The sequence below is a fragment of the Ambystoma mexicanum genome, chromosome 1q, assembly GCF_040938575.1.
Source record: "Ambystoma mexicanum isolate Mex_15411 chromosome 1q, UKY_AmexF1_1, whole genome shotgun sequence".
NCBI classification, from domain to species: domain Eukaryota; kingdom Metazoa; phylum Chordata; class Amphibia; order Caudata; family Ambystomatidae; genus Ambystoma; species Ambystoma mexicanum.
Window position 1 is genome coordinate 522231096 of NC_090922.1, and position 20194 is coordinate 522251289.

Sequence of the window (20194 nt, forward strand, 5' to 3'; positions counted from 1 at the left end):
GTTTGATGGCTTTAGGGCTAAAATGGTGGACAGGGCTTGTTCTTGAGTGATTTTGTTAAAATTGAACTAGGGAAAACTGTGAGGAGAGTTACGACTGACGAGATCAGATGTCTTTGGTGACGTGGGTTTTGGTAGCAAGGGTCTCCTTTTTGGCTTTGATTTTTATCCTTGAGGAGTAGAATGTTGAGTGACAGGGCATTTTGAATGGTCGTGCACCAGGTTGTGTCTGCTTGCTTGAGACGGCAGTGGGGATGGGTGATTCCAATTCTCTCAGTACAGAGAATAGCTCCTTGGCGTTGGAACCTGTCATTTAGATGCTCAAATTGTAGGAGTTGGATGTGTGGACCACTACTGCTGATTTGTACGTTTCGGTAGATAATGCTGTATCAGAGGAAATAGAAGCATTCTTGATCTGGAGATGTTCTAGGGGTCTTCGCTTACGATGAAGGTGGTCAGCTGCTTGTCAAACCACATGTTGACAGGTTTATGCCTTTTGGGCCTTTTAAGGACCAGATTAACATGAATATAAAGGTGGTTTGGAGGCAAGCGTGATAGAGGTCAGCTATGTCGTTGGGGTTAGTATTGGTGAGGTTGAGGTTCAAGAGTGAGGCATTGAGTGAGGGTTTGAGGATATCAGATGTAAGCTTATGGGTATTTCTGATCCTAAAGGGAATAGAGGAGTGTGTTGGGATGGTTTGGAGGTTGGTAGTATCAGGAGTGAAGATAATCAGAAAGTGGTCTGACCAATGTACTTCAGTGATGGACTCAATGTTGATGGTGGAATTGACTGTAAGGAGCCGGTCAAGAATGCTACCTTTGTTGTGCGTAGGTGAGTTGAGGATTTGGGAGAAATGCATGTCTTGAAGGGCTGATGCTAGTTCAGTAGCTTTAGTGTCAGCTGGGTCATTAAAACCAAGATTTATATCACCTAGGATAATACATTTCGTTGATGGCTTCATTAATGGTGTGATGAGCAGGGGAATGTCAAGGTTGGGTCGATTGGCATTATTGGGTTGTCAATAAATCAACAATATGTTGTAGGTGGTTTTGGGTAGTGACCTCTGTGTTTTTAATACTGCTCTATTTGCTTCATCCTGTATTTCTGGTCTTCCTTCTCATTCTGCATTTGCTGCTCTTTCTACTGATGATGCAGCTTCTATTATTTCTCTCTCTCTCTCTCTCTCCTCATCTCGTGATTCTCTTTATCCTGCCTCTTCTTTCTCACCCTCTTGGAAGCCTTCACAAGCCTGGCATTCTTCTCAACTTTGCTCAATGCAGCGAGCCCTCTGCCGCCTTGAGCGGTACTGGTGTAAAACTCTATCTGATTCCGATCGTTTGTCCTTTTCTTCTTATCATGCACTACCTGATGATGCTCTTCTCCTGGCTAAACACTCATTCTTTTCTGATCTCTTGCATGCTCAATCTGCGCATCCAAGGCATCTGTTTCAATCACTTTCTCGTCTACTTTCTCCTCCCTCTCCAAACTATTCACTCAATTCTACCACCACTGCTTCTGACTTTGCCTCCTATTTGTCTTCTAAAGTGGCTAGTCTTCGTACAGCCATTGTACCGTCCTCTTTCTCTTGGTCCTGTCTCCCTCCATCTTCTTCTACTCCAGTTATTTAATCCTTTTCTCTGATTAACAATGTGGATACTTCTTCCTTTTTAGCCCGTGCTCATCCCACATGTTCCCACTTTAATCCTATTCCTTCATCGCTGATACTTAAAGTCTATCCTTCTCTATTTTTTCCCCTTACCAGTCTTTTCAATATTTATGTTCTTACCTCGACCTTCCCTTCTTCCTGTAAGCATGCCTCCATTCTTCCCATTTTGAAGAAACATTCTTTAGTTCCTTCTCTCCCCTCAAATTTCCGACCAGTTTCTCTTCTTCCCTATCTTTCTAAACTCTTGCATGTCTTATCTTCTCTCAGGTCTCCACTTTCATAACAGAATACTCTATTCTTCCTTGTTTCCAGTCTCGCTTCTGTCCTCTACATTCAACCAAAACTGCTGTTCTCTTTGTATGTGACCCACTGCTTTCTGCTCACTACTCCAAACACTCATATCTCCTTATTCTATTGTATCTCCCAGCTGTGTTTGACACAGTGGATAAAACTTTACTTTCATCTTCCCTCTTCTCTTTCGTTTCTCTGGTTCTGTTTTATGTTGGTTTCGTTCCGATCTATTCAACCGTATGCACTCGGTATACTGGGCTGGGCCTTCTTCTGATACTTTACCGCTTCTTCACTCTGTTCTTCAAGACTCGGTCTTAGGCCCTTTTCTTTTCTCTCTTTACACTTCTCTTTTTGCTATTATGTCATCTTTTGGGATATCTCACCACTTCTATGAGGATGATACTCAACTTGTTCTGTCCTTTTCACCTTCCAGCCATGTCAATCTTACTTCCTGTCTCTTAGCTATTAAAGCCAGGATGTCAGACCATTTTCTTGTTTTAAATACAACCAAAACCGAAGTTCTCTTCTTCCGTGCTAATACCATGCCCCCTCCTTCTTTTGTCTCTTTTCCTCCTTCTCTACTACCTATTTCTAGCACTGCTCAAAACTATGGTCTCTATGTTGATACTGATTACATTTTTCTCATCACATTTCCACCATCTCCCACTCCTGTTCCTATCATCTTTTAAAAATTCATACATATCTGCTCTTTCTTAAGTTTAATGCTACTAAACCCTTGATCTCTTCACTTATTTTCTCACGTCTATTCGATTGATCTACTACACTCTTCCAGTTTCTCGCTTAACTTCTCTAAAGCCTGTTTCCAATGCTTCCATTCACCTTTTATAGTCACTCTCTCCTAGTGACTCTATTTCACTGTCCCTATCTTTTCTTGGCTATCTTTCTTTCCATTTTCGCTTCAAATTTTATTTTCTCGTTATTGTTTTTAAATCTCTCTATGTACCTGTACCTTCTTATCTTTTGCCTCTTGTTTCTTTTTATCTTCTCTCTCGTTCACTTTGTTCTCAGTCCCTATTTTTACTATCAGTTTCTCACCCCATGTGCTCAGTCATGATTTCTTCCTTTTTCTTTGCTTGCTACCCTCCACTGGAATGCTGTTCCCCTCTCTCTTCATTCTATTACTTCTTACTCTATATTTTGCACTAATCTGAAGAGCCATCTCCTCCGCTCTTGATGTAGATTTTGTAAATGTTGTATAGTCTGCAAACATCATTTTATTGCACTGCAAGTGTGTTCTGCACAGTGCTTTCAAGTAAAACGCTATATAAATGTCAAATGAATAAAATAAATTAATACATTTCAATTGCTGAACAATGTATGCATACGAATGCAGCAAGTTCTAACAATGAAACATTGTACACAGGCCAACCCTACGATTCTCGGGGACCTCAGTGGCAAACGATGTGTGCGCCCCCCTTATTTGCTTAAATAGTGACATCAGTGATGTCACAGAATGAGTCTTTAGTATGCAAAGGTGTCATGGGAAGTTAAATAAAAACATGTTGCCATGCGTAATGTATTAGAGAAATGCACTGTGAAGTCCAGTGTATGAATTGTCACTATTAATATTTACCTACGTGGCAATACCAAGAGTACGGCTATTTTTGAAGTCGCAGACAGTGTGAGCCAAACACCCTATAGAGCCTTCTAATTTTAGCAGATAATAGCGTGATTAAAGGGGTTTTCCCAGGAGCACTCACTTTAATTAATTGGCAAAGACGGGATTTGAGAGCAGTATGAAAGTCAGGAACTTTAACACATCTCTTTCCAGATGTAGTCGGAAGAAATACGGTTTGCAAATGTCCTTTGGAAACCTTCGTTTGAAAAGACTATCTGACTGTGGAATGCATTGCAAAAATATGGTGATTGTGTTTTGCTAACTGAAACGAACTGCTGTTTTTGCAGAAGTTTCACATTTGTTTTTATTTTTTATTGTGAGTATATTTGGTCATATTGTCCATATTAGCAATATGCTTTTATTTTAGAAGCTACAGATAAAGGTTATTTTGACAAAATAAATAACCTCCAAGCAGATAATAACTACTTTTATCAAGTACTGCTCACTGGAACATGAGAAGTGAACATTATTAATGTACCCCCACAACACTGCCTTGATTAGAGGTGGTGAGCAGGACAAAGCTGTTTGCTGTGTGTGGGAATAATGGGGAATCCTATAGTAGAATACTGTAAAGGCAACTCAGCAGGTTAGGTGACTGTTGTGAGATGTTATGTTTATACCTTCCTGTAAACCATTTGGCTTTGTACCTATTTGTGCTTTAAAATGTGTTGTTTTGACTTGGGGGATGAGAATGGCTCCTTCGCTTCATTCAGTGTGGGAACCTTTGCCCCCATGGTGAACCCATGCCAGTATCTGTGTACAGTTCACAGTTGTTTCAAAGAATCATATTTGTTTTGTATTTGTATCTTTGAATTAAAATGTATTAACAATTGGCTAATCTATGTTGGAATTGGAAATGCATCTTTCATTTTTACTACAGTATGGTCTGTCCATACTGCATTTCTACTGAATAAAATTCACACGGTAATGGAATAAATCCACAAATGTCATTGTTTAAAAAGCTATTTTGGAATTGGAAATTCTTTTCATTTTTTAGCTATGCTATGTTATATTGGGTATTTGCTTGCCGCTGACCGCAGCTTATTACAGGTGCAGTATTCGGTAGCCCTTGAGATCACTAAGAAACATTTTCTGGTTCTTTTGGAACAATTGTGCTGAAATATGTGTGATTTGACAGGGTTTTTAAAAAAATATCTCGCGGGGAGAACTCCCACTGGTCAAGTTCAGGCTGCGCTTGCTCGCTGCATTGCATAATTAAATTTATTATGTCCGACCACTTTTTAAGCCCTCTAGCCCTGTCAATTTGTCAGCCCAACAACCAGCAACAAACAACTGTGTGGCTAATGTGGCAAATAGGTAGCTCTCCAGCTGCTGCTTAAATACAATTTCTCAATCCACAGAAAGTAATTGGCTGTCCTGTCCAAAGGGTTTTCTTGGTCTTCTATATCCTCATAAAGTGTTACCGAGCACTATTGGATGAATATTCACACTTTGGAGTGGCAGTATAGCTACATGTTAGCAGTACTTCCAAATGAGTATGAGCAGTATAGTATGCAATATTAAGGCTCGACAGCACAACGCAGCACGTGTGTTCATGTGATATAGTTATGTGACGTCCAAACTTGCCAGCCAACGGCTCTAGCACTGGATCTTTTACAAACCTAGCAAAACCCCTGGATTGGGGCTAAGCCGGCTGCCATAGGTGGAAGAGAACGTTGTGAGTGTGACAGGAGAAAGGTGAGTCTAGTGGCCCTGCTTCAGTCAGCTCAGTGACATTATCCTTTCACAGTGTTCAGCCAAGGTCCTGTTATCATGCGCCCGGACATTACCTGTGCCTCGATCAGTGAAGCTCCATGGCTCTCCGGTGCTCCGCTCCGAGCCTCCTTCATGGAAGGGGTCGTGATGCTTATGACGTAGCAGCTATTTTCCAGTCAGCCTGATATTTTTTAGTGCAATGAAGGTGCTACAGCGAGGGAAGGGACCTTGCTTTTCTTACAGGAGTTCGCTCCTCAGTGGGCGGTGCGCTATTTCAATATTTTCTTCTACTCATCCAGGGATGTTGGCCCCTCCCACACTGCTGTCACGTGCTGTTATAGAAGGAAGCCCAATCATAGTGCCCCAGCTCACTCTTCCTCTAGTTCTACGCTGGGCACTGTTTGATATCTTCGAAGGTGACCTACTAGACTGGCCCCAGGAAGTGACAAGAGTCAGATCTTCCTTGGCATTTGACTACTGGGCAAAAACCAAATATGTAAACAAGAGACGTAAGCAGTAAGGCTTACTTAAATCTTTTCTCTGTGGTCCCAAAGCTAGGTTTTCTTTATTCTGGGCAAACCCCTGCTGGGGTTGAGGGGGCACGGTTTCAACAATAAGATGACTCAAAACTACATTTCCTAGATTCCATTTCATGTCAACTCATTCCAAAAGTGATTGGTTCTTTCAAGGATGAAGAGGGTGGTGTATATGATTTTAGAATTAGGCGAAAGTAAAGAAGCTGACATGCAGCAAATTAATTTGTAAGGAATTTTGACATGTACATTGCTTTAATCTTTGCTCCAAGTTCCTGTTGTTATTGCTCATACTGACTAAACCTTTTAAATGCAACCAATTGAGTAGATACATACTGCAACTACACTCTGCCTTCATTCTTACAGCTAGGTCCTTTCATGGGTTGCGTTGGTTGAAGTATGCAAATATATTCTGGAAGACACTTTAGAGTACCATGTACAACTGAACAAAAGCCGAAACACAAAAATAAAAGATCAGCCACAAAGATCCTTGCACTTCGCCTGCATTGACTGACCACTTCCTGGGTCAGTTCTCACTTTGCCACTTCCTGGGTCAGTTCTCCTTGCGAATGCCCCCCGTACACGTGAGGGTTACATCTAATTTTCACATGCAAGGTTGTGTATTTCTCTTACAGGACAGTGGGGGGAAGAGGGACAACAATATGGCGCTATGACCGATGACAGGCAATCGCTGCCAGCATGTTTGTCAATGGTACATGTTCACCGTGACATACGCAACATTTTTTACACAACTTAAGTTTAAGCATCCTTCCTTTCCTCTTGTTTGAACGTGAGAGAAATAGCCTGGGTGTACAGTCCTAGGCAACCACCCTCAGGGATGGCAGGCACTACCCGATATTCGTGTGGTTCGAGTTCCCATAAACCTTCGAGGTTTCCCCCTCGAGAAATTCAAGGATCACACAGGGCTCAGCAGGAAGCACACCAGTAGAGAGGGCAGGCAGTTGTCATCCCACACAGGAATCCCACCCTGGTGGGGGCTGGCAGGAGGAGCAGGGCAGCGCGGCCATGCTGTACATGTCCTCTAGTCCCAGCACCCTGGCGCTGGGAATAGAAACGGCGTTTCTACATGTCTTGGGGCGCTGTGCGAGGCAGGGAAACCACCAGGTGGCATGGGGAGAGGACAGGGCTGCTTCGGGGTGACGGTGTGGCTGGTTGACGCTCACCCCCCACCCCCAAAAGTGCCCCTTGCATATTCAGGTGTGACCAAACATTTGAATCAACGGCCCACACATATAAGCTGGTCACTTTTTCTGGGGTTCGATTTCGTGTGTAACCAACACACTGTGCATCACATGTATACAGGCCATTCATTTTGTAATGTCATGCACACAACTCAAGCGCCTTAAATGTTCATCTCCTTTCAGAAATGGTAGGGAGTCCTGGCCCCCGCTTTACATGGCTGCTTCTTGAAACCCCTTATTGTGTGCACATCAGAGACGCACTCCAGGAAAGTGATGTTTTGGGTATGTGAAAGAGTGACACACATACACACCCACTCTCATACTGACTAGTCGAAGTTTCTTGATTGTTCACTCACGAAACCACTGGCAACTCGGCACACATTTTATGCACTCTTTTCTTCACGTGGCAATTCAGTGAGTGCCCAGTTGAGCCATTGAATAATAAGGGAGCCTCTTTCTCAGGACAAAGATGCCATCTACTCCAAGGCACAGTGGCTTTCTCTGAATGCGGCAGAACAATGTACTTCAGAAATAGATTCTCTAGTCACTCAAAATGTGAGAATAATACTCACATTAAGACCTCACGCCATATTAGGAGATTGTTATAAAACTCCCATATAACATACAACACAACGTAGCATGTTACTAGCACATCCAATCCTGAATCTATTAGGCAACCATTGGCCCATCCCCCCCCACACTTTCCCCAGCCTCTCTAGAATTGTCACACTCTTTGCTACTTGTTATCTGCTGTAGGTACCACAGACAAAATAGTACACACCGTGAGCAGTAAAACAACAGTAACATTGAAAAGTAGCTCCCACACTTGGCCAATACGTAAGCATCCTGAAACAAATGCAGTCCCAGGCAATGTTAGAAACATAGGGCCTGATTCACAAACGTGTGCGCGCGACCAAATCCGGAGATCCGCATGAATGTCTGGATCTGCGGCTGCTGCCCGATCAGTGCCGGATTAAACCCAGTGGCGGCCACTAGCCAGTCAATATATCACGGCCCACCCATGCCAATGATCTCCTAATATGTTTTACATTTTCTGCACCGCTTCATTTTGATCCGTTGTCACGGGGGCCCTAAAAGGAGAGGGGACCATAGGCTGGTGCCTTCCTGGCCTAATGGGTAATCCGGCCCTGTGCCCGTTTCAAAAAGCACACAAGCGGAGCAAACCTGGAGATGCCTGGAGCACCAATGGGATGCCCTTGAGCACATGTCTGTGAATCGCAATAGTGAAATGTAATGTAAAGTGATGTGGTCCAGCGTAGCACATTGTCTGCCATTCCTCTTCTTGGGTAGTTGAGAGGCATGAGGTGTTGGTAAGTGCAGGCCAGAAGGTTCTATGTTCTATGTTCCTGTCTGATTCTCGGTGAGTCGTGGGGAGGACACTTGAGGTGGGTGTGGCCATCAGTGAGTCGCTGTGTAAGTATCCCGTTGGATTTGCTAAGGATGGGGTGTTGCCTGATAGGCTTGCCGGGAGGCTGTTTCTCACAAGCTGGTGGGTGAGGTGCAGAGTTCAGATGGTGCTAATGTGTGCAGGGGATGGGGGCACTTGCAAGTGTTCACCAGCAACTTGTCAGTGTCTAGATGATGTGTGCAGGGTGAGGCGGTACCTAGAATGCGGAGCAAATTAGTGAGCTGGAGATATGCAGCAGCCAAGGAGAAATCTATCAGATGCAGCCGTCAGTGAAATACAACAATTATGAAGCAGTGCTGAAGATGCAACAATCAAGAATCAATGTATGAAATACAGCAACAAAGGGGGAAAAGGGAGAAGCAGCAGTCAATATAGGCAATATATGAGATGCAAAAAATCAATTCACTCTATACGATGCAAAAATCAAAGCGCAGTAGATGAAATTCAATAATGCAGGGACAATATATGGCTGCAACAATCTATGTGCAATAATCAAGGAGCAAAATATGCAAAGCAATATTCAAGGAGCAGTAACTGAGCTGCAACAACCAATAAAGAAAAGCATGAGCTGCAATCATCACGTCGCAATGTATGAGCTGCAACAATGACACTATGGAACACAATAATCAAGAAATAATATGTGAGATGCAATATTCAAGGAGCAGTAACGTGGATGCAACAATCAAGAAGCAATATATCAGCAGTAACACCCAAGGAGACGTGTGTGATGCAGCAATTAAAGAATGGAGGAGCAGTATGGGAGATGCAGCAATCACTCCATTGGCACTGGAGTGAGCCACAAGGTGTCTGTGGGCCTCTAAGATTTGCACCTGATAACTTGTAACAGGTCCATGAAGCTTGCTGGAGCATCTCTGGCATGTACCTGAGCAAATCTCGGTAAATCGCATTTACAAATCAGAACCCCAAAAATGCACCCAATGTCTCCAGAATGTCCCCAGTTTTACAGTTTTTGGGCCAGATTCTCAAAGAATGGAAACATTGGTATTCTAACAATAACGTTGGGAAGTCCACATTTTTCAAAATGCGTAGGTCACTTTAATCTCAATGGTAAGCAGCGAACAGACACACTGGCATCACCCGTAGCTTCTGCCTATGAGTGGCTGACCAGGCATGACTGCACTGCAGGAGTTAATGACTTTGCAGGAGGCATGGCTCCCACGTGACCAAGGGGACCAACAAGAGCCGAGGAGAAATGAGCAGTCTGGAAGAGGGGCGGGGTGGCAGAGTTTGGACACTCGGACGGTTGCAGGGTGGGATTACATTTAAGAAGTCTCCACTTGGTAAAATAATTGATGGAAAACTAGCTTCCTTGAAGGCCTCATACCTCTTATCACCCCTAGCACATTGATGCCACCACAAAGTGTGGCTGACAAGCCAACTGGCACAGGGTCAAGTGGTAGAAAAAGCTGGAAGCCAGAAAGCCCCTGGCAACAAATTAGCAAGTGGAGAATAGGGTAACATTTGCACAGAAGCATCTTAAAAATGTTTTTAATTTTGGTTTGAAGTTTTTTAAAGTAATGCTGAGATGGTTTCAAGGTGCAGGGGGCGGAGGAAAAATTTACATCAGACCATAGAACAAAAGAAGAAAAGAAACCACAGTTCAGAAAAAAGAAGAAGCGGGGTGGGAGTCAAGGAGTGACTAAAGGCAGTTGCCAGCGGTCAGGCTCTAGGCTTGTGGCGGAATCTGTTCAAGGACAGTTTAGTTATGATATGATATGATGTGGCATTTATAACGCGCCTGTACACAAGTGTTTCTAGGCGCGACAAGACAAGGAGGGGAAACAAAGGGAGGACAAAATAACGATCTGACTAGGCCTTGTGTCATTCAGATTGCACAAGTGCGGGGAAGTCGGAACGGGAGAAGTGGCAGAGGGTTTGGGGGGGGAGTGCAGTTAACTCACAAGTGCAGCCAGCGAGCGTCTCATAAGTGCACAGAGAAGGGAATGTAGGGTTGCAGATACAGACCACAAGTGTTGGGGGAGCCGGGAAGCAGTGCTAGGTGTAAATGGACATGTAGGCACCAGGGCCCAAGTTCTGAGGGTGGCCAGGTGACCAGTGCGTGCACCAGATGGGTCATCAGCATGGGAGAAGAAGAGAGAAAGCGGAATCAAAGAGGAAGGTCTTGAGTTGCTTCTGGAACCAGAGGTGGTTCTGCTCAATTTTGAGAGAGGCAGGGAGGCTGTTCCAGAGGGAGATGATAAGTGAGACAAACATAGCATTTTTTGCAGACATTTGGAGGATTGAGCAACTACAGAGAGGCTGATGCAAGATTCCTGGAAGGAACATGTTATTTTTATTCTGGACAGGAGGACGGTCAGACCTCTCTTGGTTGGAGTTTTATGGCGGACATGTCGGGTCTTGACCATGATTCTCTAGTCAACCAGAAACCATTTAAAAGTTTGCAAGGCTGAAGAAATGGGGTTCCAAGCTTTGAGGGAGAAAATTAGCTTGACCTCGCCTGTTTGGTGATAACAATCAAATATGGTCCTTGTTAAGGTCAAAGTAAAAGGAATGCAGAAATGAAGTTTGTAGAGACCTGGGGCTTAGGCAACATCCATTTTTAGAGAAAGCGTTAGGTAGGAGGAGAATTTACTCAACATGTGCATTTGCTAGTGTGTTTTTAGCGCTGTGGGATTGATATCAGGGATGAAAGCAAGGTTGTTGTCAACCAAGATGGCCTGCTTTCTGTCAGCAAGAGAAGGAAAACTGGGAAGCGACCCGAAGTAGCAGGCCATTTAAAGGAAAGGGAGGGGGACCAAAACATATCATTTCACTTTAGACCAAGCAAGGGTTGTGTTTTTCGATGGTCCAGTTTTGCACTCTTTACATAAAGGTAAGAACAAGGTCTCAATCAGAGTCATTAGATGCAGTTTCCAGAAGGATTTGCAAGTCATCAGCACAGTTTTGAACGTATTGATCAGATTACCAGGAGGGCTGGCATAAAGATTAAACAGCTAAAAGGAGATGATAGTACTTTGGGGAACAGCTCAAAACAGTTCAGTGGTTGGGGAGAGGAAGGCAGCAATGGCTACACATTCCTGAAGGTAGTTGGTGACCCAGTTGAGGGCTGGTCCTTTCTAGGCCAATAGTCGAGTGAGGTCTGTCAAAAAGAACAGCATGGCCCATAGTGTCAAACACTCCGGAAAAGTCCAGAAGGATGAGAGCGACAGGGGTGTTCCTGACTAAAACTTCAAGGACTTTGTGACTCAGGAATAGGAGTCTCGTATCCCTTGAATCTGGGAGATTGGAATCTAGATTGATAGTCATGTACTGGTGTGATTTTCTCTAGGATTCTAATCCGCAATAGTATGTCGGTGATGGAGCAAAAGTTGTTCTAATTAGTGGGGTCTGCCATGACATATTTATGAAGAAGGGCGGCAGCTGAAGATTTCAGTGGGGCAGAAATGATGGCACTTTAGAGCAAAGCATCACCCAAGTCAGTGATGGGCTCAGCAAGGAGGTGCTCTACCCTCTTCATCAAGGATGCTGAGCAGGTCTGGCATTGCACAATGGAGGCCTCGAGGAGCTTGAAGGCAATGTCGGGAACAATTCCATTAGTTACAGGCAAGAAGGTAAAGAAATTGGTGGCAGCAGTCTGTTAGGAAAAGGGTGGGCAGCGATGACTGCAGTTCTTGCCTAAAAGGCCAATACACAAGAGATACTCAAGGTATTGCCGCCAGATCTGCACCCGTTTTAGCCTGTGTTAATAAGGTAGGAAGTAGTGGGTCAAAACCAGATATACTCACAGGCCTCACCTTGTTTTCTTCAATGCAAATCTTTGTAAACCAGGCCTTCACTGTTTGAACCAGCAAAATACACATGGAAACTTATGAAAACTTGCATTAGAATCATGAGCACAAACGGATGCACGTCACCCAAAAATATAAAGTCAAATAAAAATGAAATTATGTTTGTACCTGCAAAACCATGCAACACAGAGCAAGGTACCAACATTATAATCGTAATGGTGCATATTTTTCTATAATTGTTTTCCATACGTTTGTCATGTCAAATCATACTACTTTATTAATAAAATGAACCGTTTTTCTGAAGGTGCTCTATTGGAAATAATACAGTGCATTTGTGGACATAATGTCAGTAATTCTTTTGTTATTTAAAGTTTCCATTTAAATAGTTGACATATTTAAGATCATTTTCCTTGCAAATAATCACCTAAAATACACATATTTATAGCATTACTCCATATATGATCATTACAAGGACCTTATTCAAATGTCCATGTGAAAAAAATGAAGCACAGAGGATTTATTTAGCCCCTTAACAAAGTAGGGTGAAAGGAAGGACAGTATTAAAACCAGCGGCTAAGGCAGTTTTTTGTACTGGTGCCGGCGCAGAGGAAGGAATGAGGATTGGCTGCTGATGGGGCATGAGGAATTCAAACAATTCAAGGCCAGTCGCGGATGATGAACATTTTCAGTGGAGCAGCTGAACATCTCCCCCAAATTAGTGCAAGCAATCAAGCATAGCAAAGGAGTTACAAGTAATGTAGGAAGGTGAGGGTTCTCACCTGAGAATTTCATTAGATTATGGGTTGAAATTGTGAATTCTACAGCACAATTTTGTGGAAAAAGGGGTAAAGCATCATACAATTTACAAATGATCTTCTAGGGTAGCATATGATGAAAATCATCAAAAGATGCCAGGTCAGTGGAGAGCATAAAACCATGTTACCACATTTTAATGATGCATGTGTCCACAGCATGTGCCAGCATTGCCATTGTACATCACTTTCATGAAGCTGCACCCAAAATGAATATATCATCATTGCCATTGTATGTAGTGCTCATCATGCTGCCTCCACGATATATGCCAGCATTCCCACTGTAAATAAATTTGAAGATGCTTTGATGATGAGTAGGCATAGTTCATGTCAGCATTGTCACCGTAAATCATTTTCATAAAGGTAGACCCACAATGAATGCCAGCATTCACATCCATACTGTACCTCACATTGATGTTGTGCATACAGTGCATTCCAGTATTGCGAATGAAAATCAATTTAATTGAGCTGCGCCCATAATAAAAACAAACTTTGCCAATGTAAATTATTATCATAAAGCTGCACTCACAATATATGTCAGCATTGCCACATCACTTTAATGATGCTGTGCATTCATTATATTCTAGCATTCACACTGTAAATCCCCTTGATCTCATACCCTCAATACATTCCAGCATTGCCAATGTAAACCACATTCACAAAGCTGCACATCAATATTAGCCAGCATTGTCATTTTAAATCATTATCATGATGCCATACTCCCAATACATGCCAGCATTCTCATGTCAGTTTTAAGATGATACACCCAAAATGTATGCCAGCATTGCTACTTGATACACATTTTATGAAGTTACACCCAAAATACATACCAACACTGCCACTGTAAAACTCGTTGATGATATCACATACACAAAATATGCTAGCATTGTACCGGTAAAATAAGTTTATGATGCCCCCACCAAACACCCACATGTGCACATGCATTTGCACACACATGCAGTTAGTAACACTCAAACATAAACACATATGCAGTTAGTCACACTGATGCACAATCACACAAATATATTCTGACAACACACACACAGGCTCACATGCATGAATACACATTTGAACCTTTACAACACACACACACACACACACACACACACACACACACACACACACACACACACACACACACACACACACACACACACACATTGATGTCCATGCATTCAGACTCTTTCACATACAAAATAAAACACAGACACTGTATTACATTCAAACATGCATACATACAAACACTTTTTTTAACTTACCTAATAATATGTTAAAGGTTGAATTGCCACAGACTTAAGATCTGTAGTCTCCAATTCTAATGCAAGGGGCGTCAATCATATGTAAAGCTTTGCCATGGTGTTGCAGCCCACAGATCATAAATATGTGCCAATTCAAACATTCAAATATCTTGTCTAAATGCCAAGCCCTTGGATTAAAGATTTGTTTTTAACTTACCTAAACATGCTGTTATATGCTGCTGTGGTCCTTTGTCTAGATGACACAGCCAATGGACTCCGCCTCAGGCAGTGCTTGTAAGAAAGGAATGAAAACAGGGGCCCAAAACCACATAACCCTCTGAAACGGTATTGCCAATAAAGAGAAAACACAGAGTGGATTGTGGTATGCCAAATGCAAGTTAACCCAGCTTTATTTGCAATGTAAAGCTTGGGGGGAAAAAAAGATCAACAATCAAGTTCTCACTCAAGATTTTCTCCAACATTTCAACAGGAAACAACAGTTTATATAATCATTCCGATGTCATAGTTATGAAAACCTATTGCTCCTAGTCAATGGTTCCCTCTACTAAGCTACATATATAATTCTATATGTCCAACAATAATGATTGGATAACTCTTTATATAACATCCCGCCCATAAAACATACCATACAATGTGCTACATCATCATGCTTGAATATTTTTGGTGGGCTCTAAATTACTTCTGCAGTGAAAAAGACATGTGCATATCGGTTAACATGCAGTCACACTCTCTGTGAACTGGCGGCATGATGACATGTTTTATGTAGATGGGAGGAGAGGACTAGTGTATCGCCTTTGTTCTTAATTCAATAAAACAGCCCATGTTATCTCCCCCATGATGTCTCTGAGTTTCAAGGACCAATTTCCAGCAATTGTGGACCTCCTTATTCTACCAACAGTAACCGCCATTCTGTTCTTGACACATTTATGAATACTGTTATTATGAATAATGCTGCTTTCACCGTTTGCTCAGTAATTATTTGTCTTCCTTGGAGGCAGCTACCATCTAGTCACCACAGCATTTTCCTGAATTAAATGTATTTGTTCAAATAGCGTGCTTACGTGGGGCCTCTCTTAAAACTGTAGGGCATAATTCTCTGCTGTGTTGGTGCAGTTTAAAATAGCAACTGCTTGTCACATTTTTCTTCTGCAGGACACATTTATTTTGCTATCTACCTATTTGCTGGTGCATGCCTGTCACATGATTACCCTTCCGGTGGGTAGCAGCAACCTTATCTGCCTACATTGGTCCTGCCCAACTTGTGTAGTGAGTCCCTATCTTGTGTACACTCCTTCCTGTCACCTAATCTATTCTATTTTAAAACACACTAATTGTGCAAGCTAATGCCTCATCTGCCCCCTACTTGTGTGGTGGAAAAACAACTATTCTTTGTGTCCGCTGCATTTCCAGGACAATTTAAAGTGCCGTTTCAAATGTGTCCTTTTTTATCTTATAATTTGGTTTCTTCTGAAGAAGGCAGGGGGGCAGAGCCTGAACATGCTCTCTAGTCAATAATTGCCCCACTACAGGAACGTATGGCATGAGTGGGCAGGGAACAAAGTGTGGTTGCTAAGCAACCTGAAGGCACCAGCGTGCAGCGTAGCACAGGCCCTGTATGTCACTGTTGCCACGCCCTCTACTCAAACATATATTTTGTGTTAAGTACTTTGAGCCACCGCCAGACCAGTGGTTGCCAGGGTAGGTGCTCCAGGCATGGCGGAGGGATCCATGGGACACTTTACACTCTTGCATAAAGCAACATAATTAAAACAAAACCAAAAACAATACACCAAACAAACAACAGTAGATAACTAGATAAATAAGGTGGAAATTATAATCAAGTAAATTGTAGTTTCTTTTGCTAGTATGTATTAGTGGAGGACATACCAAAATCCATCTAGCCAAAACGTAACATAGCACAAGACACAGAATAAGGATCTCAATTAAAATATTTCTCATGGAGTCAACACTCAGAGTAATGATCTGAGCTTCCAATATCTAATATGTTCATCAAAGCAAGTGCCAATAATGATGCAAACAATGCAATTTGCCTTCAGATGTTTCCTTCATCATTCGTTCACATCAAGGTCCATGACAAATTCTGCACGTATTTTCATTTTATTTTCCATTACCCGTACATTCAATAAATGTGCTCTTTATTGAAAAGTGATTTTGCCCACATCAGTACCATCTATCCATGACATTATTTGTGACATGTTCTTGTTCTATTGGCTACACAATTTGAACATCTAACTGACCAATTAGAGATGGTGGGCTAGCAATGATTTTTAAATCTCCAATGTAAATAAAGCTTCACCTTCGTCCAACATGTCAAACAGCTGATCTCATGCTGGCTCCTGCTACCCTTTCAGATAACTCTTGATCCAGTAGTTTAATTCGTATTGCCCAATTAAACAACACAATGATTTTATTAGCAATCTTTTAGACATTGTTGCTGATTTATTAATGAAATATTCAAATCTTATAATCACAAGTGAACTTAATGTCTTTTTGGATGGTACTGACATTTCTAAAAGTGTTGAATTAAGGTTATGTAACATGGCCCAACATCCTTACTCAAGGAAGCCATCCAGATTCATGATATTTGGCTGAAGCAATTATTTGCTTACGAACGCGATCTAAAAGTCGGCCCATTTATCATTTCCCCTTTTTCTTCCCTTGACAAGAAGAAATGAAGACAACGATCAAGTTCAAAGACATCTAAAGTTTTACATAGATCGGGTAAAAAAAAGTGTATCCAAGATAGACACTGAACCAGCCAGGATTCTAGAGAAACTAAACTGTAAGGTCACATCAGCTGGTGATCAGATTGCCCCTCTAAAACTAGTTCCACTTGTCCAAAAAGCCAATCATGCTAAGTGGTTCACTGAATCATTGGATAAAGACTGTCAAGAGGTTTGGCTTGCTGAGTATAAATTAGGTCTAACAGTGAGGTGTCTTATTGGCAGTTTCTGAAGCAATATACAATATATATTTTTAGAGCCAATAAGCATTTTTATTCTGCTCATATTTCAGTAACTAGAACCCATGCAAAGATATGTATGTAATAGTAAACCAATTCTGTAGTCTTACTCCAGCCCGGAATTAGCTGAATCATTACTATCGTTCTATGATGCTAAGATTTCAATATTGCATTCAGGCGTGGTTGAATATCCGATAACATTCCATTGTTGGGATTGTCCACTGCACCATTCTTCTCAGTCAATAACCCACTGGTTCAATGTTCACAATTGACCAAACCGGAGATTATTAAGATTATCATGACCAAGAAAAAAACATTGCTTCACCCCCAAATAACTTTGACGAACTGGGTTGCTTGACAAACCAATTTCTACTAAGTCCTGTCCATTAAAAAACTCTTCTTTAACCTGTGGCCTTATACCTAATAGTCTAGAAAAAAGATTTGATTAAAATTGCTTAGAAAACCTTTGCCAGAACCCTCATCTCCAGTATATAACAATCCAATTTCACAGCTACTTTACCTAGGCAAAATCTAAGAGAGAGTAGCAGCCTCATAACTGGAGGCGTACTCGGAATCACATTGCCAGCAGCTTCGCTCTGAAGATGGCAGGATCACTGTGACTGGGCTAGCCCATTGGACAATGCTAGACATGTGGGTGAAAGCAGGATGACTGGTCTGCTGATACTGGTGCTTCTATCAGCTGTATTTAGAATGGGGGCCATTATCTGCTTCTTGATCATGCCAGGGCATATGTGAACTGGTTCTCGTTTGAACTGCCATCTTTGAATTGGCCCGAGAACAAGCAATTGCCCTTTTAAATGTATGTTAAGTCTATTGTGCCTTGCCTAGAACCCTTCAGATGCCTTTTCGATATGTATGCGGATGACATTCAGATAGATCCTGAATGTTGAATGGGGATTCAGCTGTGGCCTCCAAAAGTGTTCAGACATGTAAGGTATCTATCGATTAATGGATTTGCTTTAATGGCCCCGAATTGAATGATGCATAGTTTGAGGTGTATAGGTGGATGTTTCAAAAATAAATAGAAGCCCTTTTGCCACGTTAGAGCATTGCCATTTTGCACATTCCTCTTTCCATGTTTCCAACAGGGGAGAGCAGGCTGGGTGTTGGGGGAATGAGCGCAGAGAGTGTCACAGACAGAGGCGCACCCCTCTGTAAATTCGTAATGAATGTTCAGGTCCGGTACTGTCATCCCCGACCAATCATCTTTCCTACATGATGCCGGTGTAGCACTTCCAAGGTGTGATTCAGTGCATGTGCAGTGCTGTGGGCATGAATACTCATGTGTGTGGGTCAGAGCACCTGCAGAATGCTGGAGGCCTCCACACTAGCAGGTGTCCTGTGCGCACACTAGTAGAGAAAACACTGTGAATGGTGTATTGCGTGAACATTCAATGGTAAGAGTGAACTGAATTCCTGAAAGTGGGCTTACTAGGATTAGGATTTTAATGAGTGGTAGCTGGAATCTTACTACAGTCCCTTTTTCCTAAAGAAAATTGCTCCAACGTGTTTAAAAAGAGGAACAAAAAACCAATTCACCGCTTATGGAAATCATTTCAGGAATGAATATATTTGTGGGCTTAATTTGCCAATTTCATTTTCCATTTAATTGCCCATTATATCTAACATCCCTGTGCAGAGTACACCCGCAAATAATCAATCTAAAAATAACATAACATTGAGCAGAAGATCATTTAACGTGTTATGCCTCCATCCCTCTGGCCTACGCCATCGGAGTGTCCTGTGATCTTTGCAGGACTCTGACGCTGCTCCTTTATTCACTTTTCAGGTCTCTGTGGGACTTTCTGCCCCTGCATCCTAGCCTGCAGGGTAGCTGAAGACTTTGGAGAATGCTGCTGCCTTGCCTACTTGCCTGGGACCCTGGTCGCCTTACGTACCGGGATCCGCGAGCGCTACCACATTGAGGTAAGAGAACCTGGCCTTTACAAAGGGGCAGTGGAGAACTCCGGATGTGGAGGGGGCTGCACAATCCCTTTACTTTAGGTACAGGAAAATTACCATGCACGCCCCCCCCCATTCGCAGGGTCCCGCAAACACGGGGCGAAACTGCAATTGATGTATGCTATTGTGAGGATGCACACTGTGGATGCAGATCTAAAGTTATGACGCAAAGTGGCCATAGTTATCAAGTGTAACTGCGCACTCACATAGCGCGCACAACACTGCACATGTGGGTCATTTAAGGCAATCGTAGGTGAGCTATGGCATCAGATCATAACATGATGAACAACATCCTGATATCTTCCGGCTAGCAACAGTATGTTCAGCACATATTTGAGGGCTAATGTGGGCTGGTGTATGCAGGTGGTTCAATGAGGAATGCTGCAACTGTCCAAGAGGGTTATCTGTAGCACGACAGCTACAACTGGAAGCCTTCTAGGAACATCTCAGCAGTTGTCACAAGGCTTGGGTCCATGTGCTTCACCCGAACCCACAATCTGTAGCACACTCATATTTGGGAGTATCACAATTCCTGCACAACAATGGCGCCTATAGTGCTTCTGGGTGCTCAGGGGTTCAGACGTGGTAGGATGGTTTCCACTATCCACTCCACAGCAGAGCTGGGTGTGATGATTTCAACTTTTCAGTCTTTGGAAGAGACCAAGTACAGCACTCGTTCATTCACCCAGGTAGGATAAGGCCACAGTGAAGAAAGGGGGGAGATTGAAGCACATCAACAGACAGTGGGAGGCGCTCACAGGACTTGGGGGAACTTGAAGATATGACTCCTCTGCACAGATTGTACCTTGTTTACTGCAAGTAAAGGGTTGGGCAACGTTTATAGACAGTGTGAGGAGTGTGGGGTCATGTACTATGCTCTCTGTAGCTTAAAGTGACTGTGTAAGGGGCTTGC

At 42.6% G+C, this 20194-nt stretch overlaps 1 protein-coding gene across 1 annotated transcript in view; it reads left to right on the forward strand.

The window, feature by feature from the left end:
* LOC138521635 (cornifelin homolog) overlaps nucleotides 1-20194 on the forward strand; it is a 101954-nt gene that overhangs the window by 71564 nt on the left and 10196 nt on the right. Inside the window, exon 3 of the mRNA XM_069634616.1 lies at nucleotides 19109-19245. Within this exon, the coding sequence (XP_069490717.1) occupies nucleotides 19109-19245 (137 nt within the window). The remainder of the gene's footprint in view (nucleotides 1-19108; nucleotides 19246-20194) is intronic.